Genomic DNA, 21,588 nt, shown 5'->3' with positions numbered 1-21,588 from the left:
CTGTTGACCTAAAAATTATTTTAAGATGTGGTGTCCAGTAAGGATGAATTTTCATTTTTTCCCATCAAGAGAACTTATTGTTCTCTTGGGGAATTGCTGTCCCACTGTTTTAAAATAGATCTCCTTTACCCACTGATTTGCAGTGCAACTCTGCTGTATCTCAGGTTACAAGGGGGAGTCTGTTTCTGAGCTTTCTCTTTGTTCCATTTGATCAACTTGTCTATCCCAGTACAAATGCTGCACTGACTTAATTATTAAAGCCTAGTAATCAATCTTGTTTCCTGATAGAGCACTTTCTTTTATATGTTTCTTCTTCTTAGACATGTCTTAATGATTTATATCATTTTTCTTTTCTGTATCCATTTAGAATCAGATTATTAAATTCCACAAAACTTTCTTTTGGGATTTTGGTTGGAATTGTGTTGAATCTATAGATTCACATAGAAAGAAGTTACATCTTTTGGATGTTGAGACTTTTAAACCATTAATATGATTTTTTAAATTTATTAAAATTTTTAATTTCTTTTAATTTTTATAATTTTCTTTCTTTTCTTTTTCTTTTTTTTCTTTTGTGAGACAGAGTCTCGCTCGGTCACCAGACCAGAGTGCAGTGGCACGATCTTGGCTCACTGCAACCTCCACCTCCTAGGTTCAAGGGATTCTCCTGCCTCAGCCTCCCAAGTTGCTGGGATTACAGGCATGTGCCACCATGCCCAGCTAATTTCTGTATTTTTAGTAGAGACAAGGTTTCACCATGTTGTCCAGGATGGTCTTGAACACTTGACCTTATGATCCACCTGCCTTGGCCTCCCAAAGTGCTAGAATTACAGGCGTGAGCCACTGCTCCCAGCCTATAATTTTTTAAAAAAATATATTGAAATCTTGATTTATTCCTAGGTATTTTATTTTGCTATTTAATGATACCTCTTTAAATTGTGTTTTCTGTTTGTTTCTAGTATGTAGACACAAAATTGACTTTTATATATTTATTTGACATCTTGTAACATTATTCTTTTAAAACATATAATAATCTAGTGGAGAATACTGGAAAAACCATAATGGTGAAACAAAAAAATAAAAATATAAACCTACAACCTAAAGATAAATCTTATTTCATATAGAACCTTTTAGTGTCTTTGTGTGTATGCTCCATATATATACATGATATTTTTAATAAGAATATGAATCTTGAATTCTTATTCTATGTAGATTTTTATTTTTGGATTTTCTATACATATAATAAATAATAAACACTTTGGAATAAGGTAGTTTTCTTTTTCCCTTTCCAATCTTTCTTTTTCTCATTTTATTGTATCTGCTAAGACCTCCAGCACTGTGTTTAATAGAACTAATGATAGCTAACATTCTTGTCATTTTTCTTCCTGATATTTAAGGAAAAGCTTTTAATATTTCACCATTGAATATGATGTGTACTGTAGGTATTTGTAGATAATCTGTCATGTAACTGTCTGATGGGTTCATCTTACCCACTGCCCAAATACAGTCGATTTATCAAGACAGGGGAATTGCAGTAGAGAAAGAGCCTAATGCATACAGAGCTGACTAAATGGGAGATTGGAGTTTTATTATTACTCCAATTAGCCTCCTTGAAAATTTGGAGGCTAGGGTCTTCTTTCAAAGATAGTTTGGGGGCTAGGGAATAGGGAATGCTGATTAGTTTGGTTGGTGATGAAATCATAGGGAGTCCAATACTGTCCTCTTGTGCTGAGTCAGTTCCTTGGGGGAGGCGAGGCAGAAGACCAGATAAACTTACCAGTCTGGGTACGTTGACTGATCCATCAGAACGCAGAGTCTGGAAAATACCTTAAATACTAGTTTTTATAATAGTAACATTATACATGGAAGCAACTGAGGAGGTTAGGAATCTTGTGGCTTCTGACTGCATGACTCCTAAACCGTAATTTCTAATCTTGTGGCTAATTTGTTGGTTTTGCAAAGATGGTCTGGTCCCCAGGCAAGTAGGGGGTTTGTTTTGGAAAAGAGCTATTGCCATCTTTGTTCCAAAGTTTAACTATAAACTAAATTCCTCCTATTGTCAGCTTGGCGTATGCACAAGGATGAATAAGGCCAAGGTATTGGAGGTTAAAGGCAAGATGGAGTTGGTTAGGTCAGATCTCTTTCACTGCAATAGTTTTCTCACTGTTAATAAGTTTTACAAAGGTGGCTTCAGTCAGGTTAAGGAAATACTCTCTTTCATTCCTGCTTTGCTAAGAATTTTTACCATGAATGGCATAGGCATTGAATTTAATCAGATGTATTACTAATCTCTAGTGAAAGAAGTGTGTGCATGTATAAATTTTTTTCTCCTTGAATCCCTTAATGTAGTAAATTATATTAATAGATTTCAGAATGTTGAACCAATCTTGACTTACTGGAATGCAATTTATTTGGTTTTTTTTTTTTTTTTTTTTTTGGTGCATTGCTGGTATTTCTTTTAGGATTTTTCCATCCATGGTCATGAGTGAGATTTGCCTAGAAATTTTCATTTATATACTGTCCAATCTGGCTTTGGTTATGGTAAACTACTAAAATGATTAGTAGGAGCATGTATTCTTTTAAGTTCTCTGAGAGTTTGTATAAAAAAAGAAATTATCAGCCGGGCACGGTGGCTCATGCCTGTAATCCTAGCACTTTGGGAAGCCAAGGTGGGCAGATCACAAGGTCAGGAGTTCAAGACCAGCCTGACCAACATGGTGAAACCCCATCTCTATTAAACATACAAAAATTAGCTGGGTGTGGTGGCATGCACCTGTAATCCCAGCTACTCCAGAGGCCAAGGCAGGAGAATCCCTTGAACCCGGGAGGTGGAGGTTGCAGTGAGCCAAGATGGTGCCACTGCACTCCAGCCTGGGCGACAGAGCGAGACTCTGTCTCAAAAAATAAATAAATAAATAAATAAAAGAAAGAAAGAAATTATCAGTTCCTTCAGTCTTTAGTCAAGCTACCCTGTGAAGCCATTGTGGGCCTGTGTTTTCTATGTGGGAAAAATTTAAAATACTGATTTAGTTCTTTAATAGTTATTGAATCATTCTGATTTTCTATTTCTTCTAGAGTCATTTTTGGTCATTGACTCTTCTAGGAATATTAATATCACCTAAGTTTTTACATTTGTTGGCATAAACTTGTTTGTGTATTCTTTTTTTTTTTTGGAAACAGTCTCGCTCTGTCACCCAGGCTGGAGTGAAGTGATGCGACCTCAGCTCACTGCAACTTCCACCTCCCAGATTCAAGTGATTCTTGTGCCTCAGCCTCCCAAGTAGCTGGAATTACAGGCATGTGCCACTATGCCTGGCTGAATTTTTATATATTTTTTTAGTAGAGACGGGTCTTACCGTGTTGCCCAGACTGGTCTTGAACTCTTGAGTTCAGGCAGTCTGCACACCTCAGCCTCTCAGTGCTAGGATTACAGGCCTGAGCCACCACGCTCAACCATTTCTCTTAACTTTAATAATCTCTGCTCCATTCTTAGTGGTTCTTTTTCATTCTGAATTATGGCCAGGCCTGGTAGCTCATGCCTGTAATTCCAGCACTTTAGGAGGTCTAAGTAGGAGGATTGCTTTAGCTCAGAAGTTCCAAGACCAGCCTGGGCAACCTGGCAAGACCCTGTCTCTACAAAATATAAAATATTAGCTGGGTGTGGTGGTGTGCACCTGTAGTCCCAGCTACTTGGGAGGCTGAGGTGGGAGGATTGCTTGAGCCAGGGAAGGCCGCAGTGAGCTGTGGTCACATGATTGCACTCTAGCCTAGGGGACAGGGCAAAATCCTGTCTCAAAAAAAATTTTTTTAAGTAAAAAATAAACAATAATGAAAAATAAAATAAATTATAAAAATTAAAATTGGTAATTATTTGCTATATCTTTTTCTTGATTAATCTTGAAAGTAATTTTTCATTTAATTTTTTTTCTGAAGAATTACCTTTTGAAGTGTGTTCGTCTTATCTGTTATATCTTTTTTCTGCTTAATTAATTTTGTTCTCATCTTTATATTGCCTTGCTTCTTTGTTTGGATTCATTCCCCTTTTTCACTCCTTAATAATCTTTAGTTAAATGTGGAGATTATTAATTTTCTTTCTTTCTTGTCTAAAATAATTGTTTAAGGTTATAAATTTTTTCTTTCTTTTTCTTTTTTTTTTTTTTTTTGAAGACACAGCCTTACTCTGTTTCCCAGGATGGAGTGCAGTGGGGTAATCATGGCTCACTGCGACCTCACTGCCAGTAGTCCTCCCATCTGAGCCTTCCAGGTAGCTGAGACCACTGACACACACCACCACGCCCAGCTAATTTTTTGTATTTTTTTTAGAGATGAGGTTTTGCCATGTTGCCCAGGCTGATCTCAAACTCCTGGGCTAAAGCAATCTGCCTACCTCAGCGTCCCAAAGTGCCGGGATTACAGGTTTGAGCCACTGCCCCTTGCCTAAATTTTGCTAAGTTCCTGTTTACTACATTCTAAGATTTTAAATTGAATTTCTGTTTTTTGGTACTAAGGGTTTTTTGTTTGTTTTGTTTTTGTTTTAAGCTCCAATGTGATTTCTCTTTGACCCAAAATGTATTTAGAAATATATTCTGAAGTTTCCACGTGAATATTTTTAAATATCTTTTTGTTCTTATGTTCTAATTTAGCTATAATCAGAGGTTGTTGTTTATGTAATATTAATTCTTTGACGTTGGTTGAGACTTGTTTTTAATGGCCTAGTACGTAGTTATTATGAATGTTATATTCGTGATTAAAAAGGATAGCTATTAAAGTGCATCCAAGTTTAAAATTTTTATATCATCCTGGGGGAATTGGCCCTTTTATTAATATGTGGCAGCGTTTAGTAATACCTTAAACATCTATTTCACTCACTGATATGGTTTGGCTGTCTCCTCACCCAAATCTCATCTTGAATTCTCACGTGTTGTGGAAGGGACTTGGTGGGAGATAATTGAATCATGGGGATGGGTCTTTCCTGTGCTACTCTCGTGATAGTGAGATCTCTCCTGCCTCATGGAAATGTAAGTCCATTAAACCTCTTTTTCTTCCCAGTCTTGGGTATGTCTTTATTAACAGCATGAAAACAGACTAAGATACCCACTATCACTGAAACCATGTTGACTTTCTTCTTGTATTTGCCTGGTATGTTGGGTTGGAATTTGTTAAGCCACACACATAAAACGAAGTCAGGTCTTTAACTTTAGTGAATCTACACTTGTATGGAATTCTTTTTTTTTTTTTTTTTTTTTGAGACAGAGTCTTGCTCTGTCACCCAGGCTGGAGTGCAGTGGCGTGATCTCTGCTCACTGCAACCTCCGCCTCCCGAGTTCAAGGGAGTCTCCTGCATCAGCCTCCTGGGTAGCTGGGATTACAGGCGTGTACCACCATGCCCAGCTAATTTTTGTATTTTTAGTAGAAACAGGGTTTTACCATGTTGGCCAGGCTGGTCTCGAACTCCTGACCTCAGGTGATCCACCCACCTCAGCCTCCCAAAGTGCTGGGATTATAGGCACGAGCCACCGCACCTGGCCACTTGTATGGAATTCTTAAGGTGCACCTCTTTCCTCTTTTTCTTTTTCTCTTCCACCTCAAGCTAAGACCAAGGCCAGGAAATAAATCTTCTGTGATCAATATTTTGGCTTGTTTATTTTTTTAAACCTTTATCTACTACAGATTTCACCCCATTAGGAAAAAAGCCCTAACTGAATTGAACCCATGGGACAACTTTAATTACACATATGTACATGGGGGCCAATCAAGACACTGACTCCTTGAGGATTTAAGGAAAGGGTTTTTGCAAAAGATGAGGAAAAGTGTCATTAGGTTGTTTACCAAATTAAAGGATTGTCTGTTTAACCTGATTGGCCACTGTCTTTGAGTTCAGATTTTAATCACAAAGATTATATTCAGATTAGCAGTAGCACATGTTATATGATCAGGCTGTTGTGGGTTTTTTGGGGGGACACCTATTAATAAGCATAGGTAATATATAAGATTCCAGAAGATGGTGGTTATTGCTTGCAGAGGTGTTTCTTTTTCCCTACAGATTGCAGGTAATTAGTTGCGGGATTCTTTGTCAATCTTTTAGAGGAACAAGCCTTTATTTTCAGGGATAGGAATTTGGGAGGGTGATATTTTTAGTCTAACTTCCCACCTTGCTTGGCCTCAAGGGGGCACTTGGGACTCATTAAATCCTTATCTCTCATTAGATAAAAATGTGTAGATACTGGATGATTATATAAAAGTCAAGACAATACTATCTGTAGTGAGAGAAAACAGATCAGTGGTTCCTTGGGGATGAGGTGTCAGGGGAAGAGGTGGGAAGGAGGGATTTAGAAAAGACATGAACAGATTTTTAGGGATGATGGTTATGTTGACTATCTTGATTGTGGTGATGGATTCAAATTGTATCCTTTAAATGTGTGCAGTTTTGTACATGTCAATTATACTTCAATATATTGAATTAAAGCTGTTAAAGACAAACAAAAAAAATTCCTACCATCTTGCAGCTTGCGTTTCTAGTGGGGCAAGGCAAACAGGATAGAATCAGTAACTGCTACTTTATTTTTAAATTTTTTTTCAAAATGGAGTCTCACTCTGTCACCCAGGTTGGAGTGCAGCAGTGCAATCTCAGCTCACTGCAACCTCCACCCCCCAGGTTCAAGCAAATCTCCTGCCTCAGCCTCCTGAATAGCTGGGACTACAGGTGCACACACCTGGCTAATTTTTGTATTGTTTTAGTAAAGATGGGGTTTCACCATGTTGGCCAGGCTGGTCTTGAAGTCCTGACATCAGGTGATCTGCCCGCCTTGGCCTCCCAAAGGGCTGGAATTATAGATGTGAGCCACCATGCCTGGCCAGTAACTGCTACTTTAAAGTAATTTGGGGACAAGACATGGAAACCCACAAAATGTGACATTTGGAAGGGACTGGAATTTAAGCTCCATGAGGGCAGGGACCTCATCTGTTGGATTATTACTCTACCTCTATTGCCCGGAACACTGCCTGGCGTCATATATATTTCTTGAATGAATAAAGAATCCTAAAATCAAATCAGATCTCTGGCTTTAGGTTTCCAAGGGTTGGCAGATGCCCTCCAGGCAAGTGTCACCTTCCAGTGCTCCACTGGACCTCCTGATTTGGGATTTATAGTTGTTTCTGACTTCAGTCACATGTCACAAAAGCACTGTTTAAACTTTAATCTGTCATTTTTATGTGGTTAAGAAGGGTTCTTCAGAATACCTAATCTACCCTATTGCTGGAATTTTGTCAGTTCATATGTTGATGCAAAGATGTGAACATTCATCAAGTGTTTATTGGTTACCTATAGTTAACCAGTTACTGTGCAGCAATCTGGGGATATAACATCAAAAAGGAAACATATAAGGTAACACTCCGTGGGGACACAGACAATGAACACCACGTAAGTGAATGAACTGGTTGCTACTCCAGCCACATCTGGGAACAAGATAATGTAATCAGTTCAGGAAAATTCCACATAAGATCCCAGGAAAGAAAAAAGTATGTGTGTGATTCTTATCAACTTTGGACTGCTCCATTAAACCAGTTGAATTTCAATGCATGGCAAGGGTATTTGCATTCAGTAAAAACCCCAGTAGGAACCTGTAATACCAAAAGTCAACTGAGTTATTTGTCACAAAGAAAAACACCTAGCCACTGCATTAATGTGGCAACAGGAGAAATCAAATCAGAATCTACATCTTCATTACAGGATGGTCTTTTAGTGGTTGCTGAATGCTCTTTTTACTGTATTACTTTTCTCTGAAATTGCATCTTAGATGCCAAGCATTTTACTGCATTCTGGAATGACAAGGCGCCTTCACCATAAGAGGCATTCAGATCAGGGTGCCACGTGGAGTGAAATAAAGAGAATGTAATTAGTATGAAAATAAAAATGTGCCCAGCATGCTTTGAGAGCATACTCTTTTCAAGGTTGGGAAGCCAGGTGACTAATCTCTCTCTTTAAAAATTATTCTCACTAGAAGTTTTTTTGTGTATCTTATTTTCTCCTTAGTATAAAAGCAAAACATGGTCTCAAGAATCATTGACAATACAAATCACCTGAAACTCATTTCTAACGAGGTCTATGTTTGGTTTGAGATCATTCACTTTAAAAACAGAGAGTGACTAAAAACTAAACAAAAAACCAATGAGCAGATCTTGCGTAAGTCTCTAGTTTTATTCTAGTTTGCCTCGGTTTACTATTTTTTGATCTGTTTTGCATTATGTAGAGTGAAAGAATAGGCAATCAGGATTCATAGAAACACTAGTATTGGCCAGGCACAGTGGCTCACGCCTGTAATCCCAGCACTTTGGGAGGCCAAGGCGGGAAGATCATTTGTCAGGAGTTCAAGACCAGCCTGACCAACATGGTGAAACCCCATCTCTTCTAGAAATATAAAAATTAGCCAGGTGTAGTGGTACAAGCTTGTAATCCCAGCTACTTGGGAGGCTGAGGCAGGAGAATTGCTTGAACCTGGGAGACGGAAGTTGGAGTGAGCCGAGATGGCACCACTGCACTCTAGCCTGGGTGACAGAGTGAGACTCTGTCTCAAAACAAAAAAGAAATACTAGTATTAACTGAAAGTTCCTAAAAACTCTTGGCTATTTTCTAAGGTTGTCTTCAGTGTTATTTCATATATTTTCTTTCTTCAAGAGGTTATGAACTTTGATTATGTGAATTTGGATTCTTACATAAAAATGATTCTGAGTTTGTGGTTTTTGTGAAAAAGAGATTCTTAAAATTATTATTAAAAGCCTTGTACATTTAAAGTAATGTAATTTTAGTCAACTATTATTTTCTGGAAACTCTGGGACTATTACATTTAAATAATGCTCATTTCTATAAGCAATCAGAAAGAGATTCTTTATTTTGAGAAATTTACATCTAATTTATTAATATGCTCTGAAGGTAGGAAAATATTTCACACTCAAAATGAAAGGTAAGGACTTTTCTTTCTCCAGTGCAGATACACAGAATGTGTTCAGCTTCTGTCCTGCAGCTATAGCCATATGTCGAATGTAGACACAGGAATGCAAAACCCCACTGGTTTTTTGTCAAAGAGCTGTTCTTTCCAGTGGACCCAAGACATGGTCTTGTACAAAAAGACAGACAGGCACACAAAAAGACTAAACAATGCATTCTCTGTTGTCTCTCAACCAATCGAGAATAGATCTTTATAGAATCAATATATTATAGATTCTCATCCCAACAAATAACTCTAAATGGTCAGACCATAAAACCAAACTTCATTTATTTCTACTATCAGTGAGGAATTACAAGTACATATCAGAACCAAAGTTGGTCTCATATCGGAAACAAAATCATAGAACTGGAAATAAAAATCAGAGAAACTCTCAAAAAAGCAAAGTTCTGTTGCCACTTGGAATTGACTGTGGGTGCCAAAAAATCATGTAAATGGGCTTAAACAGCTCATGAATTGCATCTCTGAGGCATCACAATTTAATTGGTTCTGGTAGGTGAGTCTGCTTCAGCATCTCTGTGGGACCTCCAAAACTATTCAAAGCATAATTTAAGAAAAAAATTAAAACATGACTGAAAATTATGCAAAATGTGCAGGTGCCAGGTATTTATTTAACTCATTAATGAGGGAACCAATAGGATGGTAAGCCTGGTGCAGAGAGAATTGAAGAGAGTGAAGTGCTATTGAAGAGAGTGCTAAAAGAAAGAATGCTTAAGATTCCGATTTAGATAAAAAACTGGTTAATGTCTTACAGGGCAATAAAACTGTAACCTTTGAAGTGATCTTTTCTACAGGACTAAAATCATTTGCATCTCTACCAGACACAATTAATATGCAATGATATTGAGCAAGAATTATTTGCATCTCTGACATTTTTCTAAGGTTAATAATACGTCAGGGAACCCAAACAGCACGAGTGACAACCAGTTGTTTAGTCATTCAGCAAATCGTTCAGGGAGGCCTACTGTGTCCCCAGGACTGTTCTCAGAGTTGAGGATACCACAGAGTCTGTTTTGTGCTTTACCCTCCTGAAGGTCATAATCACCTGGTCTGGTAGTACATCCCTTGCTCCGGCTGCCTTTGCCACACCTGGGGAGAGCCTGGCCCTGTACACACCCTTCTCTCATGTGCAGTATCTGGCAATCCACATTCAGATTATAAGGAGACCAGGACATGCTTATTCTGTATTCTTTTTCAAGAATATCAGTAGAAGCTAATTAAATAAATCAGTTGTACAATTTTGCCTTAGACATAAAAAATTCCATTAAAGAGAATTCATCTGAATATTCTTTTAAAACCTGGCTGTCTTTGTTCTGAGTATTGTCTTTGATATAGAATATCCTGGTTCTGAGGAAAAGGTTTACTGAAAAGAGTTCATTTGCCTTTACTCTTCATTTCACTCAGTTTTAAGTTTTTTTCAACTTAAAACAATCAAAGAGACAAAGTGATCACATTTCTGGATTCTCCTCTTGCCTAAGAGGCATTTTGTATTTGGCATCTTCCGTCATCACTCTTGCATTTTATAGATTTTTGCATTTTCTACAAGTGTATATAGTTTCTGCTTTGGTTCGGCATTATCTTAAGTAAATAAGGGTGTGTGCTTTCCTTTATGACTCTCAAATAGTGTTTTCTATTTTGGAGGAATTTATTACATGCCTGCTTTCTGTAATGGACCACTCATTGGCCACTTACTGAAGTGTATCCTGCCATTAGTGGTTTTGTCATATAAAGCATAATTGAATGTACTTTATTGAAATCCTGTAGCATAATCCAGTTATTTTGGTTTTTGTGAAGTGCTTGGGTATATCGGCTCCTATTCTTTTTAGCAGCTTGAGTCTCACCGTTGAGTTTGGCATGTTTTATTTTTCCCATCGTTCAAGAAAATGTCTTCATTCTGTGAAGGTAATTTGATCCTAGAGTTTAATTCTACTTTAATTGTGTATATGAACCAAATATTGATGTGCTGTATCATTTCATATGTGAATTGAATGAATATTTATGCAGATATAATTATTCGCCATGAAGATATCTGTTTTTGAAAATGTTGAAGTGTGTGTTGACCATCTATAAATTATAGATGAATACATTTTCAGTTAGAAAATCTTGGTCTGTCACGTGTCTTTTAAAGAATAAAATCTGTAACTTCTACAATTGAAGAAAAAGTTTAAATCATTGTAGAATTAATACAATGGATAGTTTTTACTTTTACATTTATTTTAGAAATGTCTTTCACTTGAATTTTCTGGTTAATAACAAAATTAAACTTCCACAATGTAAATAAAATACAAATAACTGATTTTCTCACTAGAGAAAGGAATGCATTCTTTTAGGTAGCTAACAGTCTTAAAAACTTGCTTTTAAATTCCTATTTTTCTGCATTAGTGTGTTTATATCACAGAGTCACTTTTATATTATAACATAAACATAAAAGAATACATTGTGTTTGTTTTACAATCCTCATGATACGAATGAAGTTGGGTATGGTCTAAATATTTCCAGACTGTCTTTTTATGCTTTTTGTCGTTGAAAGAAGAGCATTGTACAAACACAGCATTTAACCCTTCTCTCAAATTTTGCATCTTCAGAGGCAAGGAACTGCCCCACCGCCGATGAAACTCCCTCCTCCTTATAAAGCTCGGTCTGATGACAGTGATGAAAATGAAGAAGATGCCTTTACCCACCGTGAGTGCCTTTTCACTATTTAGGGTAGATGCAGAACTTATTAAATTATGTTTTAACGACTGTTGTAAATTATCAAATATATGGCTGTGAGTTCTTCAAAAATGTGCATGAACGTATGCTGAAAAAGCAAATCTATACCTTTGAAGCTTTTGTGGCGTCATTTCCTCAGCTTTTCCCTTTGACACTGAGAAAGGGAATATTGAAGGAAGCTATATTGTACACTATTTTTCCTATATTTCCTTCTAATCTTATTGTTTGGTTGTGAATACAAAAATGTCCCTAGTCTTTGAAATTAGAAGTTGACCCATAATTATCTGGGTTGGATGTAGATTTCAGTTGTTGATTACTTGCCTTACTCAAAGTGATGTTGCTAATGCAGAATCACAGAAGGCCCACCAACTTGTATTTTGTCCTTTAAAATTCATCTCACGATTTTCTTTTGCATTAGATGAATCAAATATCCATTCATACATATATGTAACTGTGGCTTTACTTAAAATAATTTGCATTTCTTTTATGTCTGTATAGTGTATACTATTGCTAATGTATACCAAATTTCTTTTGGAGGTGATGAAATGTTCTAAGATTAGATAGTGGTGATGGTTACACAGTTTGTGAATATACTAAAATCACTGACTTATACATTGTAAATTGGTGAATTTTATGGTATGTGAAACATATGCTTCCTTAACAGAATGTTTTCCCTTCTACAATATAGAAAAGGAATTCAATATCAAAATTGAGTCAAAATTCTTACTCTAGCAGTTCCTAGAGTGTGACCTTAAATATGCCCTCTTCTGTAAAAAGGGTGCAATAATGATACCTACTTCATAGGGTTGTAATGAGGATTAAAATAAAGCAATAAAGCCTTTAGCCTGCCACATAGTCTTTGATAAGTATTATATAGCTCCTATTATGGTTATAATAATTATTTATATTTTTCTTAATAAGTAACAAATATATAAATAGAAATAAAATATAAAATAAATGTAACTTTATAATAATTAAGTTGATGTTATAAAAACTTGAATTGTACTTTGCAATTTTATAAAGCCCTTTCTAGTGTCATTTTCTTCATGCATTCAATAAATCGTTTTTGAATACCATCTGCTTTTTAGTAACAGTGTTAAGTGAGTCTGCGATGGAATGAGTAACACATCGCTCCTTTTGTCTTGATTGAACCACCACCCTGGAAGGGATAATGCAAAGGCATGGGAACAAAGTGTGATAAGTGTACTGTGGGCTTTAGTTCTCAGTCTCTTTTTGGAGAGCTACACATGGTATATAAAGTTGATATGTATGTGCACATGTGTAATATATTTCCTTGTTCTGATATAGATATCAGGGCAACTGCCACAGAATGGAGCTGAGTTGTTGATTACTCCATACATTCTGGTTTCCTAGAAGGCCAGTATTTGTTGAGGTGTGCACCTAAGATTATGTTCTAATCCTAGTTCCATTACTTGCTAGTTGTGAGTTTTTGGACAAGTTATTTAACTTCTTCATGGTTCACACTTGCTTATCTATGTGGGGGTGAGCGAATATCTTATAACCTGCCTCCTAGTATTGTTGCAACAATTAGAGGAGAAAAAGCTTTTGAAGAGCTTAGTACAGGCAATGTGATACCTACTAAATGCTCTGGTTTACCATGTACCAGTCATTGTTTTAAAGCCTTTATGTGTGTTATTAACTCAGTCAACATACTAATTTTGTGAGGTTCTAATTATACAAATAAAAGCTCAGAGAAATTAAAGAATGTGTCTAAAGTTAGACAGCTAACAAATAGTAGAAATGGGGTTCAAACCCATGTACTCTTACTCCAGAACCTGTAACATGATCGACACTTGCTGTTACTTAAAACTCATTATGATTGCAGAAATAGGTAGAGCTGGGCACAGTGGCTCACGCCTGTAATTCCAGCACTTTGGGAGGCTGAGGCAGACAGCTTACGTGAGGTCAGGAGTTCAAGACTAGCCTGACCAACGTGATGAAACCCCGTCTCTTAAAAAAAAAATAGGTACAGAGTGATTTGGGGTTCTCTCTTAAATATCACTTCTATGCCTAAAATAGGCAGACTCAGCAGTGTCCTCCCCAAAGTTACAAGCTCATTTGCACAGGCACATATACACGGCAGCAGTGGGGTCAAGAAGGACACTAATTTACTTCAAATGCAGAAAAAGACTTCTAATATTGAGCCATTCTTGAGCTATAATATTATACATTTCATAGATTCTCCAGCAGACCTATTTTGGCTGTGTATATTACTTTTCTCTTCATTCATTTTGCTTCCTAATTTTTTCCTTCCCAGTGTACCATCCCCATTTTATACCCTATTAAATTTAATGTTAACCTTCTCCAGAAGAGTTTGAACTGTATGGAGGTATTTGTTAGATAATTCACATTTGAAATGCACGTGAACCTGAAGCCTCTGGCCTTCCAGTATTTCCTTTTGAAATAGATCCTATGGGTTTTTCTTTGTTCCTTGACTCATATTAAATGAACACTCTGCTCATCTGTTCTAAACTAAAAGTATTTTGGGTTGCTGTTTTATCAGATTCTTGTCCGAAGACTAAGCCTTTGTTTTTACAGTGATGAAAGTATGGCTCTGTAACTTTCCCAAGGACCATGATTCTGCAGCAGATGGCTGCAATGTAAGCTGTCGGCATACAGGGAAGTGCTGATTTTATTAGAGAGATCCAGGGATGAGATACACATGGTTTTTGGGGGTTTTTCGAGATGGGGTCTTGCTCTGTCACCCAGACTGGAGTGCAGTGGCACAATCATGGCTCACTGAAACCTCAGTTTCCCAAGTAGCTGATACCACAAGTGTGTGCCACCAGGCCTGGCTAATTTTTTTTTTTTTTTTTGGAGACAGAGTTTCACTCTTGTTGCCCAGGCTGGAGTGCGGCAGCACCATCTCGGCTCACTGCATCCTCAGCCTCCCAGGTTCAAGCGATTCTCCTGCCTCAGCCTCCCGAGTAGCTAGGATTATAGGAATGTGCCACCACTAATTTTGTATTTTTATTGGAGACAGGGCTTCTTCTCCATGTTGGTCAGGGTGGTCTCAAACTCCTGACCTCATGTGATCCACCCACTTTGACCTCCCAAAGTGCTGGGATTATGGGCGTGAGCTACCACGCTCAGCCTAATTTTTTAATTTTTTTGTAGAGATGGAATCTTGCTATTTTGCCCAGCTGGTCTCAGACTCCTGGGCTCATACTATCCTTCCCAAAGTGCTGGGATTATAGGCGTGAGCCATCACACACTAGTCTAAAGCATGTTAAGAGCTGGCTTTACTAGTTACTTAATTATAAAGTTTATTCAGATAAGAAGTGTTTATTGAGTTGGATGTTATGCGTGGGGAGACACTGGTATAGGTGTTGAGAATATGGAAGGGAACATGGCCATTGCTCTCATTAGCTTAGATTCTGGTAGGGAGAAAGATTATAAACAATCAGATAGTTTAAATAGTGATAAGGTCTCTGAATGAAATAAAATAATAAAATTTAAAAATTATGTTAAAAATAAATTTTAAAACAAAAATAAAAAATAAAAACAAAACATGGTAGCATGAGAATAAGTGCATTGGAGAAGACGTTATTAAGTGGAATGGTTAAGAAAGGCCCAAATAGGCTGGGTACCGTGGCTCACGCCTGTGATCCCAGCACTTTGGGAGGCTAAGGCAGGGGGATCACTTGAGTTCAAGACCAGCCTGGGCAATATGGCAAAACCTATCTCTACAAAAGTTACAAGAAATTAACTGGGTGTGGTGGTGAGCATCTGTAGTCCCACCCACTTGGAAGGCTGAGGTGAGAGGATCGCTTGAGCCTGCGAGGTAGAAGCTTCAGTGAGCCGAAATCATGCCACTGCATTCCAGGCCGAATGACAGAGTGAGACTCTGTCTCCAAAATGAAACCTAAATGAAGAAGGAACCACACTGCAAAGATCTGGCTCATATAGTCATCATATAGATGAGGGCTTTTTTGAGCCTGAGACTGTGACCCACAGTAAAATACACTTTACTTAACCAGTATAGAGGAACACACACAGGAACATGCATGTATAATTGAAACAAAAGTTTTATGAAATATTACTTACCTTTATAATGTGTGAATTTTATTCTTTTTTATTTTATCCTATTTCATGTTTTTAAACATTGGTTGCAACTCAGTATATTTTATGACTAACAAACAAGTCACAACCTGCATTATGAAAAACACTAATTTAGATCCAAGGCTTTCAAACTTCAGTGTGCCTCAGAAGATTCCAGCAAGCTTATGAAAACAGTAATTGATAGTCGTGGTCATTCCCTGCGCGCCCCCCGCCCCCCCAACACACACACACAGCCCAGGCCATTTCTGATTCCTTAAGCCTGGACCTGATCATTTGCATTTAGAATTAGTTTCCAGGTGATGCTGGTATCACACTTCTGATCCAGAGACTACAATCTGAAAACCAAAACCACTGATCGAAATGGTCTTTAAAGTCATGGGAGCCCATAAGCTTACTTAGGAATACTGTGTAGACAGCAACAAGAAGCAAACCCAGCACCTGCCCCATGAGCCAGCAAGGAACACTTTAGCATAAGAACACTTCCAGGAGATTAGGGGATTATGTTGTTTATGAGAGAACGGTGTTTCAAGAAGGCTGTCACTGACCTTCAGTGGTCAAGGGTGGAATGCTGCTAAGAAGTTGAAGAGGCTGGAGACATGAAAATAACCATTGAATTTAACAACAAATTGATGAAGAAGAAGAGAAAAAGGACACTTGATAAAATAACTGTAGTATGCAGGGCGCAGGTGCTCACCCCTGTAATCCCACCACTTTGGGAGGCCGAGGTGGGCAGATCACTTGAGGTCAGAAGTTCAAGAGCAGGCTGGCCAACATGGTGAAACCCCATCTCTACTAAAAGTACAAAAATTAGCTGGGTGTGGTGTTGCACACCTGTAGTCCCAACTAGTCAGGAGGCTGAGGCACAAGAATCGCTTGAACCTGGAAGCAGAGGTTGCAGTGAGCCGAGATTGCGCCACTGCACTCCAGCCTGGGCAACAGAGGGAGGCCCTATCCCCTCCCCCGCCCCCCAAAATAATAAGCATAGTAATTATCATTCAGATTATTATGAAACTTAAATGTTACAACCAATATACAGAGTGTGGTATGTAATGAGCATTTATATTTTAGATCACTTACCTTGCATGGTTGAATGTATTTTATGACATTCTGGTGTCTAATTATCATAAGAAGTCTTATAACCATTAAGTGAGAATTATGAAAAAAATTAAGAAACAATGTACTCCATCAGTGCCTAGCTCTTGGCAAAACTACCATTATCAAAGGTTGCAGGATTTGTCAAAGGTATGTATTGATGGTGCAGGAACTTTTGACTTACTTTGAGGAAATGGCCTTTCATACCTGGAATTAAAATCAGATTGTTTTGTCAAGAATTCAAGATTGGCCAGGCGGTGGCTCATGCCTGTAATCCCAGCACTTTGGGAGGCTGAAGTGGGTGAATCACAAGGTCAGGATTGCAAGACCAGCCTGGCCAACATGATGAAACCCCATTTCTACTAAAAATACAAAAAATTAATTGGGCATAGTGGCGGGCTTCTGTAATCCCAGCTATTTGGGAGGCTGAGGCAGAAGAATCGCTTGATCACTTGAACCCAAGAGGCAGAGGTTGCAGTGAGCCGATATCATGCCACTGCACTCCACCTGGGCAACAGAGTAAGACTACATCTCAAAAGGATAAAAAGAATTCAAGATCACTGAGAGCATAAAGAGATCACTCAGTTGACTGTTATGTGGTGACTTGAAAGTCTTGGTTTCTAACTTTAATCCTTCTTTGCTCTTGTGACCCAAATTTTCAGTTGGCTCTTGGGAAGATGCCATGTCTTTTTTCCACTAGCACTTTCAATTTTCTAACCAAAATAAAATGTTATGTCTTCTCCGAGGCTGACCTTTTACCTTCTAGTCCCAGTTTTGTCTAAAGCCATTATTACCAGCACTTCCATCCGCCAACCCTAGAATGAAACTTCTCTTCTGTTTGTTATGTGTCTTCCTGACAGTTGATCAACAAACATACATGAATCTTCATTCCCAGTCTCTTTCGCATTTGTAGTTGTTTCTTTACTTTTTTTTTTTTTTTTTTTTTTTTTTGGAGATGGAGTCTTGCTCTATCGCCCAGGCTGGAATGCAGTGGCCTGATCTCAGCTTACTGCAACCTCTGCCTCCCGGGTTCAAGCAATTCTCCTGCCTCAGCCTCCCGAGTAGGTGGGATTACAGGCGCATGCCACTGCGCCTGGCTAATTTTTGTATTTTGTTGTTGTTGTTGTTGAGATGGAGTTTCGCTCTTGTTGCCCAACCTGGAGTGCAATGGCCAGATCTCGGCTCACTGCAACCTCCGCCTCCTGGGTTCAAGTGATTGTCCTGCCTCAGCCTCCCGAGTAGCTGGGATTATAGGCATGCGCCACCACGCCCGGCTAATTTTGTATTTTTAGTAGAGTTGGGGTTTCATCATGTTGGCCAGGCTGGTCTCAAACTCCTGACCTCAGGTGATCTGCCTGCCTTAGCCTCCCAGAGTGCTGGGATTACAGGCGTGAGCCACCGCGCCCAGCCCTTTACATTTTTATCACCAGTTTTAATAATTACATGATAATAATCAGAGTCCCTTGAGTACCCAACTATGTGCCGTACATTCTCCCCAACTTTTTGAATGCATTCTCATTGGACATACAGAAGAGCCTTTGAAGAAGGTATTATACCTTCTGCTGATTTCAGCTTTGTGTCACCTCCTTTGGAAAACCTTGCCTGACTCCTTAGTTCAATATAGGTTCCTGCATTTTTCTTTTATAGCAATTAACAAAATATCATGTTAGTGTACTTACTAGATTAATATCTGTCTTCCCCGCTTAACCTTCTAAGTTCCATGAGGCTAATGACCCTCTCTGTTTTGGCCTGGGATGTTATACAAACCCAGTATTTGGCCAAATTAATGGCAGAGGGTATATACCTCGGGCAGTCAACAGTCGGGATGTGATGAAAATGCAGGTTTGCTCGTGGTGCTTCGGAGATACTCTTTCTGCCGAACTGCACCATCCACCTACTTTCAGAGCATTCTGTGCAGAACAGCTTGACTTCTCTTTCCCCACATGCCATTTCCCACCTTATCTAAACGCTTCAGTCTCCTGAGAGAGAAGTGTCTATCCCCAGAAAGCCCTGCTTTGAATACTTTGATCCCAGAGGTTAAATGCTTTTACAACAGCCAGGTCTTTCTAACCTGCAAGCTTTCATTCTTTCAGTGACATTTTTAAACTATGGGGAGCAGAAGATTTTGGAATGTCTTTTTGTAACATATAAGAGAGTAGTCATAAAGAAACAATGAGAACCACACTATAGATATGTCTCTGTCTACGCAAATAAGGTCCTAGAAAGTCAGTATAATTGACTTGTTTGCTGCCACTGGCTTTTAAGGATCTAGCAAAGATATGAATGGAACCCCACACTATAGGAATCCTAAAGCCTTCCTTTATACTTTAATTTCAGAAAAGCATGCTCTCTTAGGTGTTTTGTTATTCTACCTTAATTTTGTTTTTCCCAGAAAAGACCTGGTCATCATATATCATAATGAAATGTTTGGTATGAAGAGTATATTTGGATTATGAAGCATAATTATAAAATTAACCTGTGTGGCCGGGCATGGTGGCTCATTCCTGTAATCCTAGCACTTTGTGAAGCCAAGGCTGGTAGGTTGCTTGAACCCAGGAGTTCCAGACTGGCCTGGCCAACATAATAAGACCCTGTCTACAAAAAATAAAAGAATTAACTGGTTATGTTGGTGCACGCCTGTGATCCTAGCTACTCAAGAGGCTGGGGCAGGAGGATCAGTTGAACCTGGGAGGTCAAGGCTACAGTGAGCCATGATTGTGCCACTATACTCCAGCCTGGGCAACAGAGTGACACCCTGTCTGAAAGAAAATTAACCTGTGTACTGCCCCATGCAAATAAAAACTTAGATTACCAATTCCTTGCATCTTCATGTTTTACTTTAATTCTTACCGTTTTATTTAAATTATTTTAAGAATAGGATGCTAGCTAAGTCCTTGTGAAATGTGGCTTGTTATCAATTCTGTTACTCAGAGTCACAATATTTTTAAGCTTAGAGGGGATAACCTTAAAAAAAAACAACTTTATTGAGATATAATTCACATACCATATAATTCACCTTCTTAAAATGCATAATTCAGTGGCTATCAGTATATTCAGAATTGTTCAACCGTCATTAATTTTAGAACATTTAGGACATTTTCATCACACTTCCCCCCAAATCCCTACTCATTAGCAGTCACTCCACTTTGTATTTATTTAAAATTCATTTCACATATAAAATATATATACATATTTTAATTTTTTAAAAAGTAATTATCATGTGTTCCCATGGAGTGGAGTAGGAAACCTATCCCAAACCTCTTCTCTTCTTGCAAAAAAATTCTATATTCAAGTTTGGAAGGCAACAGAATACTTGCTAGCACCATTGTCCTCAAGAATCTAGCAATGAGCTCACCTCCTCTCCTCTTCCACCACAAAACAAAAAAAGCCAGAAGGAAGAGAACAAATTAAATTATTATTTACAGATGGTCATATAATTGTCAGTCTCAAAAATTCAAAACCTAAAAAGTATTTTGGCTATAATAAGTAAGGCTATATATGAATTGTACTTGTATTTTTTTTGAGACAAGGTCTCACTCTGTTGCCCAGGCTGGAGTGCAGTGGCGCGATCTCAGCTCACTGTAACCTCTGCCTGCAGGTTCAAGTGATTCTGGTGCCTCAACCACCCGGGATTACAAGCACACGTCATCACACACAGCTAATTTTTGTATTTTTAGTAGAGATGGGGTTTCACCATGTTGACCAGGCTGGTCTCAAACTCCTGAGCTCAAGTGATCTGCCCAACTCGGCCTCCTTTCAAAGTGATGGGATTACAGGTAGCATAAGACCCCGTGCCTGGCCAAATGATACATCTTTTAAAATCTTCTTGTCAGTATTATCTACTTAGGAAATGTGATATAAATTTCCTAATAGCAATAACTGCAAAAAATAGGAAATATCCAGGAACAATGCAATTCGGAACATAAAAGTCATGGCAGTGATTCATAGCTTTGAGTCATTTATTCAGTGGCACTGCAGTGAAAGCTACAAACCCACTCCCCAGAAAAATCTATGCAAATACACAGAAACACTGTCATCCATGTGCATGGGTGCACACACACACACACACACACACACATACACACAACCTTTTATGTATCATTTTTTCAGCTTTGTGGGAGTCTTGAAGCCCATTTAAGAATTCAAGGACCACTGGTTAACAATCCCTATAGTTTCTTTCTTTTTTCGTTTTGAGACAGAATTTCATTCTGTCACCCAGGCTAGAGTGCAGTGGCATGATCTCGGTTCACCGCCACCTTGACCTCCTGAGCTCAAGCAATCCTCCCGCCTCAGGCTCCTGAGTAGCTGGGACTACAGTATAGTTTCTTTCTTATAGAAAACTATGAAACTTTATTAAAGATTTTGGGAAAAAAGTAGAGTGCCATACTATTTTCCTGATTGGAAAACTAAGTGTATTACAGATTTCAGTTATTTCTAAATTCCTCTGTAAATTTAAGGTAATTTAAATCCATCTGCTTGCTAGGTGGAATAGGCTTTAAAAAAAAATACAAGCACTTGATTGAAAATTGACTTTGAAATAAAATACTAGGCAATTTTGGAAAAGAAAGATAATGATAAGGGACTTGCCTTTTTTGTTTTTTTGAGACGGAGTGTCGCTCTTGTTGCCCAGGCTGGAGTGCAATGGCACGATCTCGGCTCACCACAGCCTCCGCCTCCTGAGTTCAAGCAATTCTCCTGCCTC

The 21,588-nt window shown here is 38.3% G+C and overlaps 1 protein-coding gene across 19 annotated transcripts in view; it reads left to right on the top strand.

The window, feature by feature from the left end:
• The window catches only part of PATJ (PATJ crumbs cell polarity complex component), a 424,482-nt gene that overhangs the window by 176,429 nt on the left and 226,465 nt on the right, over positions 1-21,588 (top strand). For all 19 annotated transcript variants that reach the window (XR_013401362.1, XR_013401361.1, XR_013401351.1 and 16 more), the window contains one exon: positions 11,585-11,681. Coding sequence is in view for 16 of the 19 variants with exons in the window: in XM_077954993.1 (XP_077811119.1) it covers positions 11,585-11,681 (97 nt within the window). In the remaining 3 variants the exon portion in view is untranslated. The remainder of the gene's footprint in view (positions 1-11,584; positions 11,682-21,588) is intronic.

This window comes from Macaca mulatta, chromosome 1 (assembly GCF_049350105.2).
Source record: "Macaca mulatta isolate MMU2019108-1 chromosome 1, T2T-MMU8v2.0, whole genome shotgun sequence".
Taxonomy (NCBI): Eukaryota; Metazoa; Chordata; class Mammalia; order Primates; family Cercopithecidae; genus Macaca; species Macaca mulatta.
Note: the sequence above shows the minus strand (reverse complement) of the source record. Positions and strands in the feature narration are given on the sequence as shown.